At 43.8% G+C, this 20,248-nt stretch overlaps 1 protein-coding gene across 12 annotated transcripts in view; it reads right to left on the bottom strand.

Moving 5' to 3' along the window:
- DST (dystonin) overlaps positions 1-20,248 on the bottom strand; it is a gene marked incomplete at both ends in the record, with an annotated part of 363,235 nt that overhangs the window by 185,242 nt on the left and 157,745 nt on the right. For 6 of the 12 annotated variants that reach the window (XM_080917065.1, XM_080917066.1, XM_080917072.1 and 3 more), the window contains 4 exons: positions 587-679; positions 1,550-1,627; positions 3,138-3,233; positions 3,788-3,877. In XM_080917065.1, the coding sequence (XP_080773191.1) occupies positions 587-679; positions 1,550-1,627; positions 3,138-3,233; positions 3,788-3,877 (357 nt within the window). The remainder of the gene's footprint in view (positions 1-586; positions 680-1,549; positions 1,628-3,137; positions 3,234-3,787; positions 3,878-20,248) is intronic. The other 6 variants (XM_080917067.1, XM_080917076.1, XM_080917071.1 and 3 more) reach the window with 2 other exon arrangements.

The following is a 20,248-nucleotide window of genomic DNA, read 5'->3' as shown; positions in this document are numbered from 1 at the left end:
AAATAAGTAAATAAATAAATCGTAAACTCTTCATTTCCTTCCTTCAGTATCTGACTACCTACTACTACTGAGGGTCTTACAAAATTCTGTGAGACTACAAACAGTTAACAAATTAAAGAAAGTTACAAAGGGGAGTCACCATGAATCAAATTACAGACTTCTGAAATGCAACCACTGTCCTCAGTTCTGGTCTAATATGGCTCTTCAGAACACACCTACTGCCACCTAGTGCTTACAAAGGGAAATTTCATTTATTTACAATAAGAATAAAATTATAAAAATCTTTAAATGGCTAAAAACAAGCAATACTGCCCAAAGAACCAAAGAAACATGTTTGCACTTAGGAAGGAGCAAAGCTCCGCCTCTTGACTCTAAGGAACAGAAGGACTTGAAAGGCAAACCCAGAAGCTCACCGAGACAGGAAGACAAGATGCCAGCCTCATAGAGTTATTAGAATAACTGAGGTGCTGTTAAGAAACTAGTCTGAAATTCGTTATCATTCAGAGGATGTCAAACATCTCCTCACAGACCACCCGAAAACCAGCCTCGAGACGTAAGGACAGCCATGAAGATAAAGCAGACTCACCTGAAAGTGCAGAATTATTGTCCATATCAACCCCAAAGTCAGCTTAGGATTTCCATCTGTTATGTCATCGTTTCTAATATTCACTAACTTCACCTGTTTGTAGGTGAGAGAGAGATAAACAGTGGTTATTATAAACCAGGCACGGGTTTTTGTCACCTACAAAGGAAATGCTTAATTATACAAAGAATGCAAAGGTCACCAAATGCCTTAGCCTTCCCTTTAAAGCTCTAGAAGACGAACACATCTAAACACAAACTGGGTGCTGCTGGGGTTCTCTCTTCCAGAGCATGTACTCAAAGTGCCCACTTGTCAAAAATAATGATGGCGCCTGGATAAAAACATTTATAATCTTAAAATGAGGGGACCATCTTCTTTTGAAATAAAATTATTTTGCTCTTTTAATCAAGCAGAAAATGAACCAACTTTAACAACTTGCAGACCTCCACACCAGAAGAGGGCATCATATCCCATTACAGATGGCTGTGGGCCACCATGTGGTTGCTGGGAATTGAACTCAGGACCTCTGGAAGAGCAGTCAGTGCTCTTAACCACTGAGCCATCTCTCCAGCCCCCTTCTAGAAGGCGGGTGTGAACTATGAAAACAGTCAAATGTACGCGGTGTGCAGTATCCAGTGTGGCCTCACCCCTACCAGGAGCTGCGGGGCTCAGTGGCATTCCTGGCCTCCTGCTGCTATTCAAATGTCCCCCCAGCTTCAGCCAGTGCTGGGGAGACTCAGTTCCTCTGACTCACCACTGTTCTGAGCCCATACCTAATGCCACCTCTTTTGCTCCACAAGGCGTCATTCAGAAGCACTATAGAGTATCTGCCTCCGTCATGGGGAGAGATAATTACCATAGTTCAGACCCAGTTAACCCTTTACATTCCCTGACTCATTCCTAGGCAGATTTATTTAATCACTGATTTAATCGTCATGCTGGAGTCTGAAAAGAAGAATCACATACCTGGCGTCTTTTCAAATAGTCAAGTGCAATCTGTACGTTCTGTAGCCTGTGAAAGCGCATCCGGCCCTTCTCTCGGGGCTAAGAACAGAAAACGGAAGGTGTGAAAACATCACAGTTTCTAACACCACTGACCACGCTCATTTAAATATATTTTCTGCCCATCTTACTATTTTTAAACTATTTGTTGGGTAGGCACAACAATTTCTTTTTTTAAGAAGCGGCTTTGAACTCTTCTCTATCATCTAGGACCAAATTTCAAGAATAAATTTTGTAAATATGTTTTAAACATACGCTTTATTCCAGACGCTTCATTTAAACCGAAGGAAAACCACAGTGCAAAGTCTGGCCAGCTGGTGCTTAGCCAAGAATCCACCAAGATCGTCCTACTCTTCTGTTTCCCTTCTTAATATAAACTATCAGCAAGACAGGTTTTCTAAATTGTATTCACGGATTTATGAAAATGAGGTAAAACAACATGCAATTAGTACATTAAAAAGAAAAACCACTAAGGAGAAAGACGGAGGTGTATTTAGCAGTGACGGAGGAGAGGAAAAATCAGCTCACACTACGCAATATGTCTGCTCTGTACTTTACTTTGGAGGAAGCTGGATGTAACACAGGGAGGAAGGACTGTGTACTTTTGGGTTATACCGATGTGACTACTCTCCTGGTCTCGGGGAAAGAGTCAGAACATAGTCATTTTCTCTGCTTCCATTGTCCTCGGCACGCACTGACAGAAGGGGCAAAGGAATGGGGCTGGAAAAATGCTTATCGAAGACACAGAGAACTTGGCTGAAATTTCCCCCATCAAACAGTCTAAGAGCAAAAAAAAAAGGCAGAAGAAACTGACTCCCTCCTTCTTAACCGCGGGCTGCTGACTGACATCCAAGGTGGCGAGATAAAAAGACAGCAGACTATAAAAGGGAAAGGGAAGTTCGGTATCAGGGCGAAGATGATACTGAGAATTCACCAGTTGGATCTGTGATAGCACAGTCCCCAAGGAAATCAAGGCCGAGGGACACAGATGGCCAGGGACGCTCATCTGTCTCTGCAAAGGCAGCTGACCGTGTCAGCTAAGTGTCCGTTAGACAGCCCTGTGGGTTCTATGGGACAGAAGACAAAAATCTCGTCCCCTTCTATACCCTACAGATAAGGAACAGCCACCTCTGCCAGTAAGTTTGATATTAAGGAAGCTGTGAGCACCCATGCCTCCTTCCCTCACAAACAGAGCAATAAGCCGTCACGTTTGAAATGTCAAATTCCAGAACGTAATGAATGTGGATAAAAATCAGCATAGTTGTTATCAGGATCCTAAGTTTCTACAGAGCGAAAAGTCCTCTAAGGCAGCGGGGAACAGTGATGTATCGGCCATTTCAGCTCTGAAGGTAAATTTAATATATATATATATATATATTTCCTTTGTCAGTTTGTGAACGTGCACATCGCTCATCCTATCTAGAGTCGGGGGTCCCTGTCTTTTCTCGGGAGGGGCTAGAGCCCGTAAGTTACCAGCCTGCCGGGTTAGCACCGCACACACCCGCACACGCCTGCGCCTGCTAGGTTAGTGAGTTATGGGGGTGACACCTACCCCCTGGTCCTCATCCACTTCCTCATGCTGCTCACACCCGCATGCCGCTGTCGCACTCACCAACCGTAAGGTCTTCAAAAAGTCTCGCTCCCTCGGCTAGTGAATGTAACAGACAGAGAAGACAGGACAGCGAGGAGACAGACGGACGGACAGACAGACCGGGGGATGAAAACAAATAGCATGAGCGGAACGTAGTGAGGGAGAAGAAGGTCACCGAGCAAGGGAGCAATGGTCACACGGAGGGAGACGATGCCTGGCTTAGCGCAGCTGTCGGGGAGAATACTCCCTTGGGTGTGCGCGAGTGGGTGTGCGCGAGTCTTCCCGTGTGTGGTTTACATGGAGCATCTGACTAAATGTGAGTCAATACAAAACAACCCAAAAGGTTTAAAAAAAAAGAAGAAGAAGAAGCAGAAAGAAAAATAGTGTGTCAATTATAGAGCCTATCACGGAAGTAGGTATCTTCAGGTCCCCGTGGTCACATGAGGATGGATGTGGAAGCAACCGAACAGAACTGACTCTTCTCTTCTGGCTGAACTCATAGTATGACGGGCAAACGCTGCGGAAGCCTAACGTCTGTGCTGCGGACACCCTGCTCACGGGTGTGCGGGATTATATGCTCAGCAAAATAAATTAGGAAACCTCAAACTTACCAAGGTGTCTCCGGACAGAACCTCCAGGAGGGAGATCAAATTGTGCCCGTCCCTCAGATCCTCATAGAGATCGTTCACGTGCTTCCGAACCTAAGGCGGAAAAAGTGGCCGTCTTTAGTCCTGCAGTTCAGAATGTACCAGGCAGGGTGACTGACAGACACGGGCTTTGTGCAGTGTTCACCTACGCACCTACTTTCCAGTTTTACTCTCTCATTGTTTGAAAACAGTTGTAAATTTAAAACCTAAATAAAAATTATTTTCAGGGTGCCAATTCATAAAGATGACAAGAATTACTAACTCTTTAACATCTTGACCTGGACTACAATACAATAGGCCTATGATTTTTAAAGATAAGTAATATTCTGAGTTTATTCATTATCCCTGGGCCCTCTTAACACTGAGTTGTATTTCTACGACCAGTTGGTATTCACAGTATCTACCACATAACAGATCAAGAGGCACTTTGTAGAGACCCTTCAGTGAAAGCACGGGTAACAGTACCCGAAATTCTATGTACTGTTTCTACAACTTCCTGTGAGCCAAGCTCTAACTACTGTAAATAAGCTTACTCATTAAGGCATAGGTTAAGAGATTTCTGTCCAAATCTTTTTCACAACTTAAGTTTTGCGGCGGAGAATCTCAATCTAATGTGAAATTGGTGTTCAGCCTGTAACAGCTTCCTGCGCCTCCCCACCTGACCAGAGTCTGTGTTTTTAGAACGAGAGGTAGTAAAGGCTCTCGGAAGACCCTGCCTAGTCTGCTCCATGGGGACAGTTCAGTAATAAGTTACCCACTGCAAGATCTGTGCCACACAGACAAATGCCACAGCAGTCCAAGAAGATGGCTGCTCCACAGAGGCAGAGACACTCCCAGATTTGTCACCTTTGTGCGCGTCTGGACTGTATTACTTTAAGATACTCACAGGAAAGGAACCAAAGACAGGATGTACAATAGCAGTTCTCAACCTACTGGCTGTGACCCCTTTGGGACCCTTTCACAGGGGTCACCTGTCAGATATGCTACCGGTCAGATAATTACGTTATGACTCGTAACAGGAGCAAAATTACAGCTATGGAGTGGCAATGAAATAATTTTTGGGTTGTGGGTCAGCACAACACGGAGAACTGTGTTTAAATGTCACAGCATTGGGGACGTTGAGAACCACTGATCTAGAAGGTTCAAGAACTAGATCCCCACTCCTTTACCCAGGGCACAATCCCTGCACCTGCCCATCTCCGCGGTAAATCCTCCAAATTCTCCAAATAAAACAAAATGGCAAATTGAAGCAAGCCTTTAGCTTGATGAGTTTTGCTCCCAAAACTGGGGTTTAAATGCCATATACTATATTATATTAGTTGAGTAGATGCATACACATACATTTATAAGTGTGCATATGTGTGCATGGCGTGTATGTGTATGTGTGTGCTTGTGTGTATTCTAGAATAGCTCTATTTTGTTTATTACACAAGAACCAAACCTAGGGCCTTATATGCTTGGCAAGAAATCTATCACCAAGTCACACTCCTACCCCACTGCAATTTATTTGATTAGTGTTAAAAATATATGTGACCAATGGAGAATTTCCCTAGGAGCATCTCACTAAATTTACTTGTTTCTAGGCCCACTCAAGGGCTGCACCTTTAAGGAACTGGTGGTCATGGCAAAAGTGAATTACTGTAAGCCAGTTCTCCATCTTTACAAACTCAAGTCTGAGCCTGTCTTCCCAATTCCCACCGAACAGCCCTGGAATAGTCATGGATTACAGCACAGTAAAGGAAAGTTTTAAAGTATTTTCTCTCTGGCAGGAAAATGGGATTTGAAAGGTAATTTTAGGTAATATTCATTTTAAAAATCTGTAATTACCCAGAGCAGTTATGAACGTGTTACTGCTCTGTCAGCATACTTACCTCAAGATATCTTTGACTGGCAATTTTTAATTGACAATCTCCTCAGGGTCTTAACTATAATTCAGATGTGAGACTCTTTTCAAGGGCCTTTTCAGGAACATACATACAATATATACAACGCACATAGGACACACACACACAAACACACATACACACAAACACACTAAGGATGTTTTGGGGAACATATATGACTCACACAGGCATAATGTGTGTCCTAATAAAATGAAAGTCCTACTGTAATTATCTGACTGCACACTAGAACCCTATAAAGATTCTCGGTCTCCTTCCAAGGCACAGTCTGAATCTGTAAGGCCTACTTGATGCTTGGTAGATCCACTGTGCATCTAAACCTGTGCATTTCCCCTGTGTCTACAGTGTAGCCACGAAGCAGCCTTACTCTAATGGGGCCTGACCAGTGCCACCAGAAAGGCCAAATTCACAGTAACAGAAAGTCACTAGAGATGCTCAGCCAGAGGCTTCCTATCTCAAAATAAGTGAATTTGTTGTGTAGATCTGATATCCTGGCCCATAGGACAGTGGGGCCTCCAACTGGATCCTGCCAGACAGAGTTCTCCCACATTCCATTTCCTACCATCCTCCCTTCAGGACAGTTTAAGCTGAAGTGTGATTCTGAACACTTATCTCACAGAAAGGCAATTTCACAACTTGCCTTGCTAGTAGATTGCACCAAGCTCTCCTCACCAGAAAACTCAGAATCAAACGTCATTTCTCACCATTATATTTATGCTACAATAAACAGAAAAAATAAGCATGCTTCCAAAAAAAATATTGTATCACATGAAACCAACAAGAATTTGGAACCTGTATTCGGTTCAATTTTGCCTCTTGCTCTGACCCCATGACCTTGAAGCCCCTGCTAAAGCTATGCAGGCCTTAGTTGTTGCCTTGGCAACAAGAAAGCGCAGGAAGGGAAGCCTGGAGTTCTGAGAACAAACATTTTATGGTTTCAGGACAGGGCTACTGTTTATTAAATTAATAACTTGCTAATTTAAAGGAAAACGTATAAAACAGGAAGTTACTTTTAAGCCTGGGAACATAATTTTCTAAAAGGAGAAGGAAAAGAAATCAGAGTAAGCTTTGTAACTCTGCCAACCCTGGCCGCTCCCTGTTACTTCCTATTCTTCTTGTCTGATGGTCCAAAGAAACATGGTTCAAACCGTGGCCCTTGACTCTGAGGCAGTGGATGAAGCTCAGCGTAGAGCCTCATGTGTGGTCAGAAGCTCAGCACACAGAGCAGAGGCAGCCTTACCTCGCCCCAGTCTCAGACAAGCACATCTTATTGTGATTACCAAATGGTAGCACGAGAGAATAGATTACTGAAAGCTATCCTCTGGGACCACAGGAACACTGTCCACAAACTCACATGTGCACACATGCATGTGCACGCGCACACGCACACTATGCCTTTTAAAATGCTTTAAATCCCTGAGGAAGAGGTGGTAATAGATGAGATAAGGAATCAAACTGGGGGCTCTGATCAACTGGCCAATTAAGGTAAGCCAGGGAGGTAAACAGTTAAGCCAAAAACAGGGCTTAAATGTTTTCCTTTGTCCAAGCTCCGAGTCATAGACACTTGGCCTGCTAACTGAACTTCAGAGACTGCTACTGTAAGCCAATCCTCCTTCTCCCTCTCCTCCTCCTCTCCTTCCTCCCCCTCCTCCTCTTCTTCTTCCTCCCTCCTCCTCTTCTCCTTCCTCCCACTCCTCCCCGTCCTCTTCTTTCTGCTTTTCATGTAGAATTAAATGCAGTTCCCCATACTTCTTCCCTGTGAGGAAAAAACTGTCTGAATCAAGCAAATGATGAGCAACACAAAAGCATCGCGACACCCTAGGAGTTAAGTTATATACCGGGAAGACTGAAACAGCCGTGTCTCTGTGTCATAGTCTTCCCAGAATACGCCAGTGCTGTGCTGTCTGTCTGTCTGTCCCAGAACTCTCTATGTAGACAGGGTTAGCCTTGAACTCAGAGATCTGCCTGCTTCAGCCTCCCGAGTGCTAGGATTAAAGGCATGTGCTACTAGGCCCCTTCTGGCTTCCAATGCTATCACAGATGCATGTACTGCTTGGCTCCTATCATGTGCCTGCAGATCTGCTAATATTGTTCTCAAGAGACTATCCTATGGAAGAGAATAAGTAGAGAGGAAAACAGAAAATGGGAAGAAAAAACCAAGGGAAGTGCTCAAGGTGACCCAGGAACAAACAGTGGTAAATGTGTCAGACCTGTGCTACCCACAGGGATTAACAGATTAAAAAAAAAAAAAAAAAAAAAAAAAAAGCCAGCATGCAACAGCTCCATTTTGTGACATTTACCTGAGCTAAAACTCAAAGCCAACGATGGAGAGAAGAATCTTCATATTCCACCTTATTCATATTTCAAAACCATCTTTCTCAGAAGCCTGACATCATATTAGTGCTTGTCAATCTCCGAAAACTCTGCAGGAATTCTGAATCTAGTACACGTCAACTCTTTTGTAGCTAAGACCAATACCCAAGAGAAGTGGTTTGAAGGAGCCAAGGGTTACTGTTACTTACAGCCTCAGGGGCTGCAGGCTGGCCTAGCTGAGCGGCTCACATCACGGAAGCCAGGAAGCAGAGGGAGAACACCTAATCCAGGGAAGGGAGTCGTGGATGGGCTCCACCCTATGGGAATAGGGTTGCCCACAATCTGAGCAAGTCTTTCCTTTATTGTGTGTCTGGAATTGCTGTCATGGATACGCCGAGAAATGCATTGACCAATATCTTACGTATATCTCAATCCAATCACCTGACCTTCAAGATTAATCATCGTGGCATAGGTGTGGGCAGTGGTTCTGTTCACTAAGTATTTACTGGACGGGAACCACTGGCTAAGGCGTCCTAAAGACAGAGAGGCATAAAAGAGAGCGCTGTCTGCTGCAGTCTACAGCCTGAGAGGGCAGAGAATGAAGAAAGTTCAGCATTAGATGGACAGACACACACTAAGGAGTGAGGGACCTCTGCCCTGTCCTGGCTCTATGACCTTAGCAAAGAAGATGGCGGTGTGTCAGGTCTAGAAGAGCAAGCGGTGAGGACAGGGCAAAGAGGTTCAACCTGTGTAGTAGGTGTCTAGCAAAGGAAGAGGCAGCCCATTTAAAGACATGTGAGGTGACATTATAGCAGGGAAGGAACTGAGGGACCGGGCAGCTCCGTACGTTATATATTCAGAAGCTCTGAAGGCCACTAAGCAAAATTAGGGAACCAGAAAATGACGGCCCACATACATACTGGCACTGAGCGAAGGACAATTAGTGGGAAGCAGAGTCATGAACGACCTCAGCACACACACCCTTATTTAAATCCTAAAGGCGGGACACGGAATTATAAGGTAGAAGTGCCCCGTTCCTGACTGAACCCGAGAGAAGACTTCCACCCCCTACTGTAGATGGCAACCAGAGGATGAACAAGAACGAGCTTCAGTAATGAGCCTCTGTCTGCCCCTCGGTTACTGTTCCTGAGGTCCCACCCCTTGAGACTCCATGGTTTATGTTTGTCCTGTCCTTTTAAAAATGTACCCATGTCTGTTGAATATCCAGAAAAACTGGGATCGAAGCTCTCGCCCAGAATGGCTCACTCCAAGATGGCGCTCATTGTGGAATGTGTTGATGCGTTCATCCTATGTCCCCTTAGTCTTTTGTTACAATAATGGTTCCAACTAACAATGTCTGGGAGGTATTCCAATCTATACCACGTCTCCTTGCTTCCCTTTAAACTGTGATCTTCAGTGAAGCCAACTCAAAAAAGCCAGCGGCCCGATCTGTCTGAGGAGAAAGGGGCCCTCAGGAAAAAAATCAAGCTAGAAAGAACCTTCAGTCAGAGAGGCTGGATAAAGCGCACACATCCCAGAAGCAACGGCCAGCCAGATAAAGGATCCACAGTCCTCTCTTTAAAGAACATAGAACTCTCGAACACTTTGGCGATCTTTTAAAAGGCAGCGATGATAAAAGAAGGTCTGTCCCGAGAGTTCTTCACTGCCTTGACCCAACTAGTAAAAGAAGTGAATTAGTGAAAACTATCAATTAAAATGCTTTGATTCCTTTTTATCTCACATAAATACATGAAAATGGGATGCTGGGTTCTCCTAGAGCAGCTCCTTTGGACCCTTTTCCAAAAACTAGAAATAATAATAAAAAAAATCTAAGTACTAATATTTCTATACAAATTACCGATAAGAAAACTGATCTTTCTAAAAATACAAAAAGGGGGTGGGGCTTAAAAGATCCTCAGGAAGTCACCCGACTTGTTTTATGAATTACAAATCACCGTTATCATTTATTCAAGAACTGTGAAAGAATATTATCAATACCCCCACGCCCCTGTTACTAAGAGTTCTAAGTCGCATCTCAGTGGACTCAGATCCTTGAGGACGAAGGTTTCTTCTTCCAACTTTCCAGTGCAGTATCAACTCAACACGCGAAAGCTTTGTCCTCTCTCAGCACAAGGTGGAACTGTGGTAGTTAAAACCCTTGACAGTGAAGACAAACGCTAAGATTTCAACTGTGGTTTAATAGAGAATCACACACATGTCAAGAAAAATCTTTCAATACTTTTACCATAGTTTTAGAAAACTTTAAGATCTTTCCTTCTCTCTCTCTCTCTCTCTCTCTCTCTCTCTCTCTCTCTCTCTCTCTCTCTCTCTCTCTCTCTCTCTTATTTGACTCTGGTTCTGGTCTGGATTGGGTAAGTCAGAATTGCTTTTCTTTTTCCTCTGGCTTTTTGGATATTTTTTTCCATATATAGTAAAACCAACAAAAGCCTACTTCGTATATTTTCCCCTTAACCTATGTATCTTTCGTATCTTCCATCGCTATGAGGACTCTGGTGTTGAGGACTTGGAACTGAACGAGAAAAATAAACGCAGGAACCAACACGCTATGCAGACTAGCATCTCTCCCTGCTCTGCGCACTTTCTCTGGAGTTAACATATGTCATCAGTATGTTACACCTGAGTGTCAAACACATGAGTGCTGCTTCAGAGAGACTGGGAGGTGGTGTGTGTGTGTGTGTGTGTGTGTGTGTGTGCGCGCGCGCGCGTGTGCGCCCGCACATGCAATGGCTAAGCAAGCATTATCACACTGCCCTTACAGAAAGAAAGTGGGGGACATTTTAGGAGGAACCATGCAGTGTTCTGCCGCTGAGGATTGACACCCTGCCATAATCCAGCAGGAGGATAAAGCCTCACCTTGTGAACGCTTTCTCGCCCAGCCCCTCTACGCTTTCCCAAGTGCTTGTGACAAATAACCAGAGTAACCATTACTCGGTAAAGATCAGTTTTTGATAACCACTTAACGGGTAAACAAGGAGCCAGCTACTGGCATGTTTCTGTTACTTCGTTCACATTCCTTCCAAACTCTTAAAGAAAAAAGGCTGGGAAAAAGAGAAGTCCTGGTCTCTTAAAACTCTTAAAAAAAACAAAACAAAACAAAACAAAAAAAACCGCTATTTGATGAAACAGAACTTTTGACAGGGAAGAAATCTTGTGAGCCCAGTGACGAACGTAACAAGACTTGATGGCCACCTCGTGGAGTGCGGTAAGAACAGCTACAGCACTCCAGCTGCCTTACAAGTCACTAGGTAGGTGGAGCACAAGCTCGCAATCCCAGCACAGAGAGGCTGCAGCTCCAGGCTCACAGATCAAGAGCAGTCTGAGATACACTGTGAGAAATTCCCCAGATGAGGAAGAGGGGGAGAGGAACGGAAGGAGGATGGCATGATCTCTACAGTGTCATAATCCTGCCATTGAACACAAACTTTAAAACAGAACCCGTCCCCTGCAGTTTCAAGTACTTGCTTACTGATTTTAAAAAAAAAAAAAAAAAGCGGAGCAATTGGCTGGAGAGATGGCTCAGTGGTTAAGAGTCTGTCTGCTCTTCCAGAGGTCCTGAGTTCAAATCCCAGTAACCACATGATGGCTCACAACCATCTGTAATGGGATCTGATGCCCTCTTCTGAAGACAGCCATAGTGTACTTATATAATAAATAAATAAATAAATAAATAAATAAATAAATAAATAAATAAATAAATAAATTTTTAAGAAAAACTGAACCAAGAAATTTTACAGCAAAAAAAATCATGTAAAAGCTAAAGAATTTAAATTAATTTTAGTTAAAATGTACTCATGATAGAATTCAAAACCTGTTTATAAAATATGAATCTCTTCCATAAGTCTCTACTATATGACTCTGTAGTAATGATAAATCAACTTCGGAACCAGGGCCAAATTCATTGTCAGAAACTTAGGAAGGAGCTTAGGCAAGTATACTCAGCTCCTCTCTGTTCAGATGGCAGCTTGGGGACAGGTGTCCTCTCAGGTGTTCCCCTCCAGTGCAAGGTCACTTGAACAGCCACTTATCAGAGCTTCAAAGACTCCTGGCTGGTACCAACAAACATGGCAGCGCAGGGCACAATAGGATTCCGGAGTAAAGGAATCCAGACCAGAGATTCCAGGTAGCTGCTGAGTGGCCACCAGAAACAAAATGACACAAATCAATGTGTGCTCACAGGAAAGGAACACAGAGGAACACCAGTAAGAACTTAAGCCAAGCCTTCCCTATCCCAGGTTTCGCAAAGGCCTGCACACTGCTAGCTGGGTCACCTCTAGGGGCTTTGTCAGATGAACTGCAAGCTGTGGGTGTTTACCTGCTAATAGGAATGAAGTGGATCCTTATCCCGAGCAACCACCTGCTGCTTGGTGACTAGAACTAATATGATTTCCCAGGGAGAAGGAAAGAGCAAAGGAAAACTCTCTTTACTACAGTTCACGCCCAGCTCTGGCTAATGCCCAAAGAGGAGCTGGCCAGGAACAGAAGACTCCGGTAACTTATAGACAACCTTAGGCCTGAGCATTCCCAATGCACTGCTACCCTTGAGTCCCCGTCAGGACTCAGGCCCAGTTTACACTTAGCCATTTAAACAGGAGACTTCAAGTCTGGCCACTTGGGCAAACAGGAGATTAACACAGCAAAGGAACTGCTAGGGTTGTTTCCTAGGTGCACCAGTGTCATTCTTTTTGAATAGCTGTTACCCAGGTTCATCTCGCCCACCTCACAGAATTAATGACTTTCTTGGTGAGAGCACAGGGGACTTAATGACAGACTAGGCAGAAGTTACAGAGCTGTCACCTTCTGCTCCTTAGAAGCCTCTAAGCCTGTCCTTTGGGAAATGGTCCTAATGACTGATTTTAAGTCAGGATTGTCTCTTTTCCTTATGGGAATGGAGTCTAACCGGAGGCTGATCTTCACGAATAAACATCAGCAGAAACTTTATCAGCTCTAAAATAAACATGAGCAACTCTAATTTCAATTATGAATTTCCTTTCTTACAGCTTCTGACAAGTCGGGGCTTCATCCTGTGTATCTTCCGGCCATATGGAGGCAGAGCTTCTTCATCTAAATTCTACTGTATATAGCTTAAGGTTTTCTAGTAAACCCTTTATATTATCCATTTTACTACTTCAAGTTTCTACTGCATCATTCACACTACTTAAAATACCGACCCTCAGCATGGCTGACAAGGATGCAGGAAAGAGGAAGCCTTCTACCTTGCCAGTGGGAGGAGACCCATTATAAATATCAGTATGGAGACTTCTCAAGGGATGGAACAACCACATGACCCTGAATTTGGGCTTCTTTGAGAAACGCAGAAATATGATGGGAGTATGCTTTAGTTTGAATCACAGGTGTGAGGACGCAGAGCTGCCTCACAGCAGGTGACTATGATTTGCCTCAGGCTCTAGCAGGGGCGCTGACAGCTACAGACAGTTTCTGCCTGTGACATCTGGAGCTCTGGGAACTTTACGGAGGATTTATAGATGCCAGAGCCCTGACAGGGGTGTCTGGGTAGCAGTCTTGTGGTTGGATGCTGGTGGCTGCAGTTTGTCCAATAGTTGCGTGTCACAGGGAACAAGTGAGATATTCTGATGGTGAATATCAAATTTGCCCCTAAGGAACTGGATGCCCCTGATCAGCAGTAAGTAGTCTAATGATACTGTCGCCCCATTTCTTACCCCTGACACACACACACACACACACACACACACACACTCTCTCTCTCTCTCTCACACACACACACACTCATATCTCTCTTTCTCCTCTACTTTCTCTCCTGACTAGTGTTAGAGGGTTGAATAGGTGGAAGAAAGAAGAACCCACAAACAGCCAAAGGTCCAGCTATATGACCAGCTCAATGTGTGCTCAAGGGGACTGCACATCCTGGCCCTGAGATACCTGCACATCTATGTCACTGCCGCTCAACTCACAATAACAAGGAGATGAAATTCACCTAGAGGCCTGCCACCTGAGGAACGACTAATGAAAATGTGGTACATGTAAATTTATTTAGCCGGAGACAAAAGTGAAATCTGCAGGAAGATGGGTAGACGGGAAAACAATAATAATAAGTGATGTGACCCGAACTCAGAAAGAAAATACCCCATCATCTCCTCATCTCTCTCAGATGTGGATCCTAGTCTGTAATGAGTGTGTGTGTGTGTGGTGTGTGTGGTGTATGTGTGTGTGTGTGTGTGTGTGTATGTGTGTGTGTGTGTGTGTGTGTGTGGTGTATGTGTGTGTAGTGTGTGGTGTGTGTGTGTGTGTGTGTGTGTGGTGTGTGTGTATGTGTGTGTAGTGTGTGTTTGTGTGTGTGTGTGTGTGGTGTGTGTGTATGTGTGTGTAGTGTGTGTGTGGTGTGTGTATGTGTGTGTGTGTGTGTGTGTGTGTGTGTGTGGTGTGGTGTGGTATGTGTGTGTTCTCATGTATTTATAAATATGAGAAAGGCCTAAAAGAGTAAAAGGGAGACCAAAAGGGGGTGCGGGAAATAGGTGCTAAATTTGCAAAAGAATACATGACATGAAAGAGAAAAGGAGGCCAAAGGGGACAAGAAGAAAATACCCCTAAAACACATTTTCTTTAAAAAAAAATTCAAGGATGGTATCAAATTATCGTGTGTAACTTTAAAACTGAGGGGGGAAATCCTGATTTATTTTAACAACTCTTTATAGTGTTATAGTGTGGAGTAAGCTATACTCTCAGGATACCACAACAAAAACCAAACTTTCCCCAAGCCCTTAGAGGTGAGGTTCATGGACAGCTAAGATAACGTGGAATGCGGATGCTGTCAGTCTTGGAACAAACTGGGAGCCACAGTTTAGATGACTGTAAAATGACCCAGACTCCAGGCTCAGGAGCAAGCTTGCTCCTCACAGAATACACAGACGCTCCAAACTCCTGCAGGGCAGGAACGGCTGTGACATGCAGCCATCTCGAACCACAACACGGGTCGATTCCTGGTCCCTTTCCTTCAGACAATGGGTTATGGCAAAAAAGGTGACTTCATATCTTTCCATTTTGAAGTCTCAAGCACAGAAACACCAGGACCTGCTTGATGCCATCCTCACCTTCACTGACAGCCTCCAGGATTCTTAACATTGACATACCTTGGTCTTTATATGTGAACTGAACATTTCCTCCAAATCAGCAACTAAGAAGAGTTGGTTACATCTTCTTATTAAACCTACAGGATTATGATCAGGACCACTGCTACAGAGAGATGAACATGAACCAACTTTTAGACATGCCCAGATAACAGGGTCCTGTGGCTTCTGCAACAGCCCCTGTGTTCTAGTGATCTCTTTCTGCTGTCCATTTTTCTTTCCTCAAACAAAGACAGCAATCCAGAAACTTGTTTCTGTGATTTGTATTTTCTGAAGCCAGGTCTGAGGAGCTAAGATTTGGAATGATATATAAGAGGATTAGAGAAGAATGTCTTGCTAAACAGCTAAGGTCGTGAAGATCTCAAAGCCTCTGCTACCCAAGTATAGCGTATCACGATATACCTTTCTAGTAGTGGCTTTTCTGTTCCTTCTTCCCCTCTGACTATCTGAAACTTACCTCCATGCAGGTTCTCTATCACACCATTCTGGGCTCCCACATTCCTTGGCTCAGGATGTTTATCATCGGTTTCCTTTTAGAATGATTTAATAGTCACTAAATTCATTAGAGTGAGCACCGAAAAAGAACAAGGTCTGACTCAGGCCTGACCTTGCAGAAACGCAGTCAAAGGATGCTAGCTGAGCACCATCAGATATCTATATTTGCATCCAACCCTGGCCACGATCTAAGCTGCATACCTTAGGGTGCCTGCTCAGCTGGTGCAGAAAAAGAGAAAACTCCAGAAACAGATGTGCCAGCCTCTACTCAACATCTTCCAGTACACCAAAGTGTTGGCTCCCAGAACCCATCACGGTACCGCCCCCCCCCCCCCCATGGTGGATCTGTAGAGATGCTGCTGAGTCGCTAATTTCACAGGCACAGGCAATTTTCCTCGGCATTTTCTATTCTCCATAAAAAGTGTTTCAGCAAAGGGGTGTTTAGAAAGGGTCTGGGGACAGAACTCAGTGGTAAAGCTGAAAAGAATAGCTCGAAAGTACACTTTTATATTGTATTTAAGAAATAATAGATATGTAACACAACATATACTTTACAATATATTTAATATGTGATGTATATGTAACACAGCCCATAGTGTGGGTGCTGGGTACCATCCCTGGGCTGGTGAGCCTGGGTTCTATAAGAAAGCAGGCTGAGCAACCCATAGGGACCAATCCAGTAAGCAGCACTCCTCCATGACCTCTGCATCAGTTCCTGCCTCCAGGTTCCTGCCCTGCTTGAATTTTTGTACTGATATTCTTTGATAACGAACTGTGATTTGGTCCTGGTGCTTCATTATAGCAATAGTACCCCTATGACAATCTATTTGGTCAAAATTCCCAGAAAAGGCAAATCTAACACACACACACACACACACACACACAGAGAGAGAGAGAGAGAGAGAGAGAGAGAGAGAGAATGTCCGTGAGCTGGATCTGGATCCAGGTGAGGGTAGTTATATGATTGTGAAATGCATAAAACAAAGCAAACAAACCAACCTCCTGTGATAGTTTGCTGGGCCCAGGGAGTAGCACTACTAGAAGGTATGGCTTTGTTGGAGGAAGTATGTCACTGTGTGGATGAGCTTAGAGACCCTCCTCCTAGCTGCCTGAGGATGCCCAGTCTGTTCCTGGCTTTTTTCAGATAAAGATGTAGAACTCTCAGCTCCTCCTGCACCAGGCCTGCCTGGATGCTGCCATGCTCTCACCTTGATGATAATGGACTGAACCTCTGAACCTGTAAGCCAGCCCCAATTAAATGTTGTCCTTTATAAGGCTTGACTTGGTATCTGTATATAGCAATAAAACCCTAACTAAGACACCTGTCAGATCACATGAGTTCAAATAAGTAAATGTCATGAATGCAATATATATTTTAACAAACCTATTCTTATATTAAAATGTGAGTGAAAACACTAAGTCTGCATTGATAAATATATATATACATGTATAATATATACATGTATATATATCATAGTATATACATATATATACACACAGCATTCACATTGGTGTGTGTGTGTGTCTGTCTGTCTGTCTCAAAAATAAATAAAATAACCAGACTGGAGGAGCAATAAAATAACCAGACTTAGGTGTATTGAAAACCATCAACAAATAGATGTCAGTGCTAAACTACAGGGCAGAGAGGAGTGTATTTCCAACAAAGAGAAATGACAAATGGCCAAGAGGATGGATAAATGCTGATCACTGTATGATGTGGACATGTCCTGAAGTACCATACTGAACCCTGAAGTATATGTAATTACTATGCATTGATAAAAGACATGAATAGATTTTTAAGATAAAAATTACAGCATATAAATGAAACAAAGAAGACAAAACCTCTTCATTGACAAGGGATGGATGGGGACAGCGTCCTCAACTACTGAAGAGCAACCGTCTGGGTCTTCCACCATTAAAGGGATGTGGCCCAAGAGAGTGAGGAGAAAACGGAAAAGGCTAATTATAAACAGTGAGAAGAGAGCTGGTTTACAATTCACGCAGAAACCTAAGGAACCATGAAAAAGGCTGTAACAAAGCAAGGCCTGTCAGAGTAACTAACACTCTGCAGTTCAGGACTACACTGGCTTAAAATCATCACTTTAAAAACTCCCCCAAAGCATCTCCCAGAAGAATATTAGAAGATTAGAAGCTACTATGGCAAAAGCAAAATAGGCTGGAGAAACACCGGCTTCAACAGTTGGTCTTACCAAAAGTCTTTGGAATGCTAATGTGTAACATAAATCTTTCAACTAGAAACTTTCTTTCCGAATTCTTCTGGCTACAGAAACCTTCTCTTCTCTAGGCTCTCTCTCTCCTGGCTCTCCCTGCTGGCTCCATGGGGAACATGATTTGGGAAGTAGTACTTATGTGTGGGTGCCTATGTGCTTGAATATTCATTTGATTTTGTCGGTTCTGTTTTTATAATCAACAACAAAGTATTCATCAGAAAATTACATAAATTTAAAGCAGAGAAGTTTGAGATTCAATGTAATTACGTAGGAAAAAATATTAAGTTAGTACATACAGTACCCAGTAAGATCAAAATGTAGGCAAACAGTTTAAGTTTATATAAAGTACAGATGTTTTTGGAAACAAAATCAAACCTGATGTACTAACGAAAATCATTAATATTAATTAACTCAGACATTAGATCAACGAGAATGACTTCTACCTCTAGAGTACATAATAAGGTCAGCCTTCTGGCATACATGAATCTAAGAAGTCAAGTGAGTACAAGACTCAGGAATTCAGAAGGCTGTAATGTTTTCAGAGCTCTTAACACACCAAATTAGCGGCGAAGAATCAGGGTATGGGGAGATAGAATCTTTTATTTAACTGGATGGTGAAAATCCTACCTTATGTTAAGAAATCTTCACTACACCACATGCCACAATCTCTGGTCAGGAGGAGGCCAAAGCTGGGCTGTTACCCTGTGAAGTCTCTTTTGAGGTTAAGCTCAGCCATGATGCCAGGGCTCACAATTTGTCACTCGGAGCACCTCACTGCACACTGTCATGCTTGAATATCACCACAGGCCTTGTCCAGACAATGGACATTACTTTCTTAATTTGGAATCCACCACCGAACTGGTATGCATTACTTAGTGTAGTATCATTCCAAAAGCACTATAGCTGGACATGAGGAACCATCTCCTAGTTCAATATTTAAACAATGGTACTCAAACCCATAAAAAAAAAAGTTAGGATCAAAGCTGCCATTGTTATGAAAATAGACAGATCTAAAACTTCTGAAAAATGAGCCTGACAATCTACAGGATGGTAGGAAATATAGCAGGATGGTGTGTGTGTCTGTGTGTGTGTGTGTGTGTGTGTGTGTGTGTGTGTGTAAACATACACAGAATTGGACACCAGCTTACAGAACACACTACCATGGCCCACGCAGCACAGCTGGCTCTGCTGATGGTGCGGTCTCACCCACGGGTGTCCTTACTTCCTGCAGTGTCTGACGTCCCACTGGGGACTCTTTCCAGCAGATTAGCTGAAGTACTCCATAATTCAGAAGCTATGGTGGATGAGTTAGGTTCCCCTCACTGTTTACCACCAATTCTAAGACCATGTGTGAATTCAATATGAACCCTCAGGAAGAAAATCTAAGGAGGAGAGACAGCTGCCCTGGACCCCTTTTCAGGGGTGTGATGCTAAGGGACTGAGCAAGAAGTACAGTGAGGCAGGTGAAACCTGAATCTCTTCAGAGATAAGGAGAGGGGACCTGTATTCATTAGCATCTTCTAGGGGAACCAACTAGATAAAATATTTATTATGAGAGCAATGTATCAGGTTGGCTTATACCATGTATCAAGTTGGACAACAGCTGGCTACACACTGGAATAAGACCCTAGTAGCCCCTCAGCTGGAGGTCGGTGCCTGAGCACTGTCAAGCTGGTAGCTGAAGCTAGAGCACTCCTAGAGAACCAGAGTTCTTTGGTCCATGGTGTAAGTTAAAAAAGACAGGTTCTATGGGAGGGAAGGCTGGCAAGAGCGGAGCCCAAACAGGACAGGTGCACTCAGCAGAGGGGACCGGATGCAGGGAAGCCAAGGAAGTGCTGTTCTCCCCTCTGACCTCATGATCTCTTGGCCAAAGACAGGAAGCCCCTCCTGTGGCACTACATGCATGCAGTGCCCATGTATAAGTACATGCAGGCAAAATACTCGCATGTATAAAGTAGGTAAATCGAGGATAGAAATAAAGAGAGTCTGAGCACCGAACTGAAAAAAGGCATGGCCTCTCCCTTCTGTCCCGCTCTCTAGCCATCTAAGAAAAACCATCACAGGAGCGGGGAGAGAAGGCTCAGCAGTTAAGAGTATAAACTGGCCTTGCAGTGGACCTCAGTTTAGTTCCCAGCCACCACAATGGATGGCTCACAGACACAGGAAATGCAGCTCTAAAGGATGTGCCACCTTCTCCTGGCTTCTGCAAGCACTAACTGCACATGTGTGCATGCATGCATACGCAGACACACACTTACAGACACGTACACACACACACACACACACACACAGGTGGCCATGTGGCCTTCCCTTCCCCTGGGAGACTTGTGGCCACCAGCCTGTAAGAACAAAGGGAGCAGA

Source organism: Micromys minutus (genome assembly GCF_963924665.1).
Source record: "Micromys minutus genome assembly, chromosome: 5".
Lineage (NCBI taxonomy): Eukaryota > Metazoa > Chordata > Mammalia > Rodentia > Muridae > Micromys > Micromys minutus.
The sequence above is the reverse complement of the archived record's forward strand: the minus strand, read 5'-3'. Positions and strand labels throughout refer to the sequence as shown.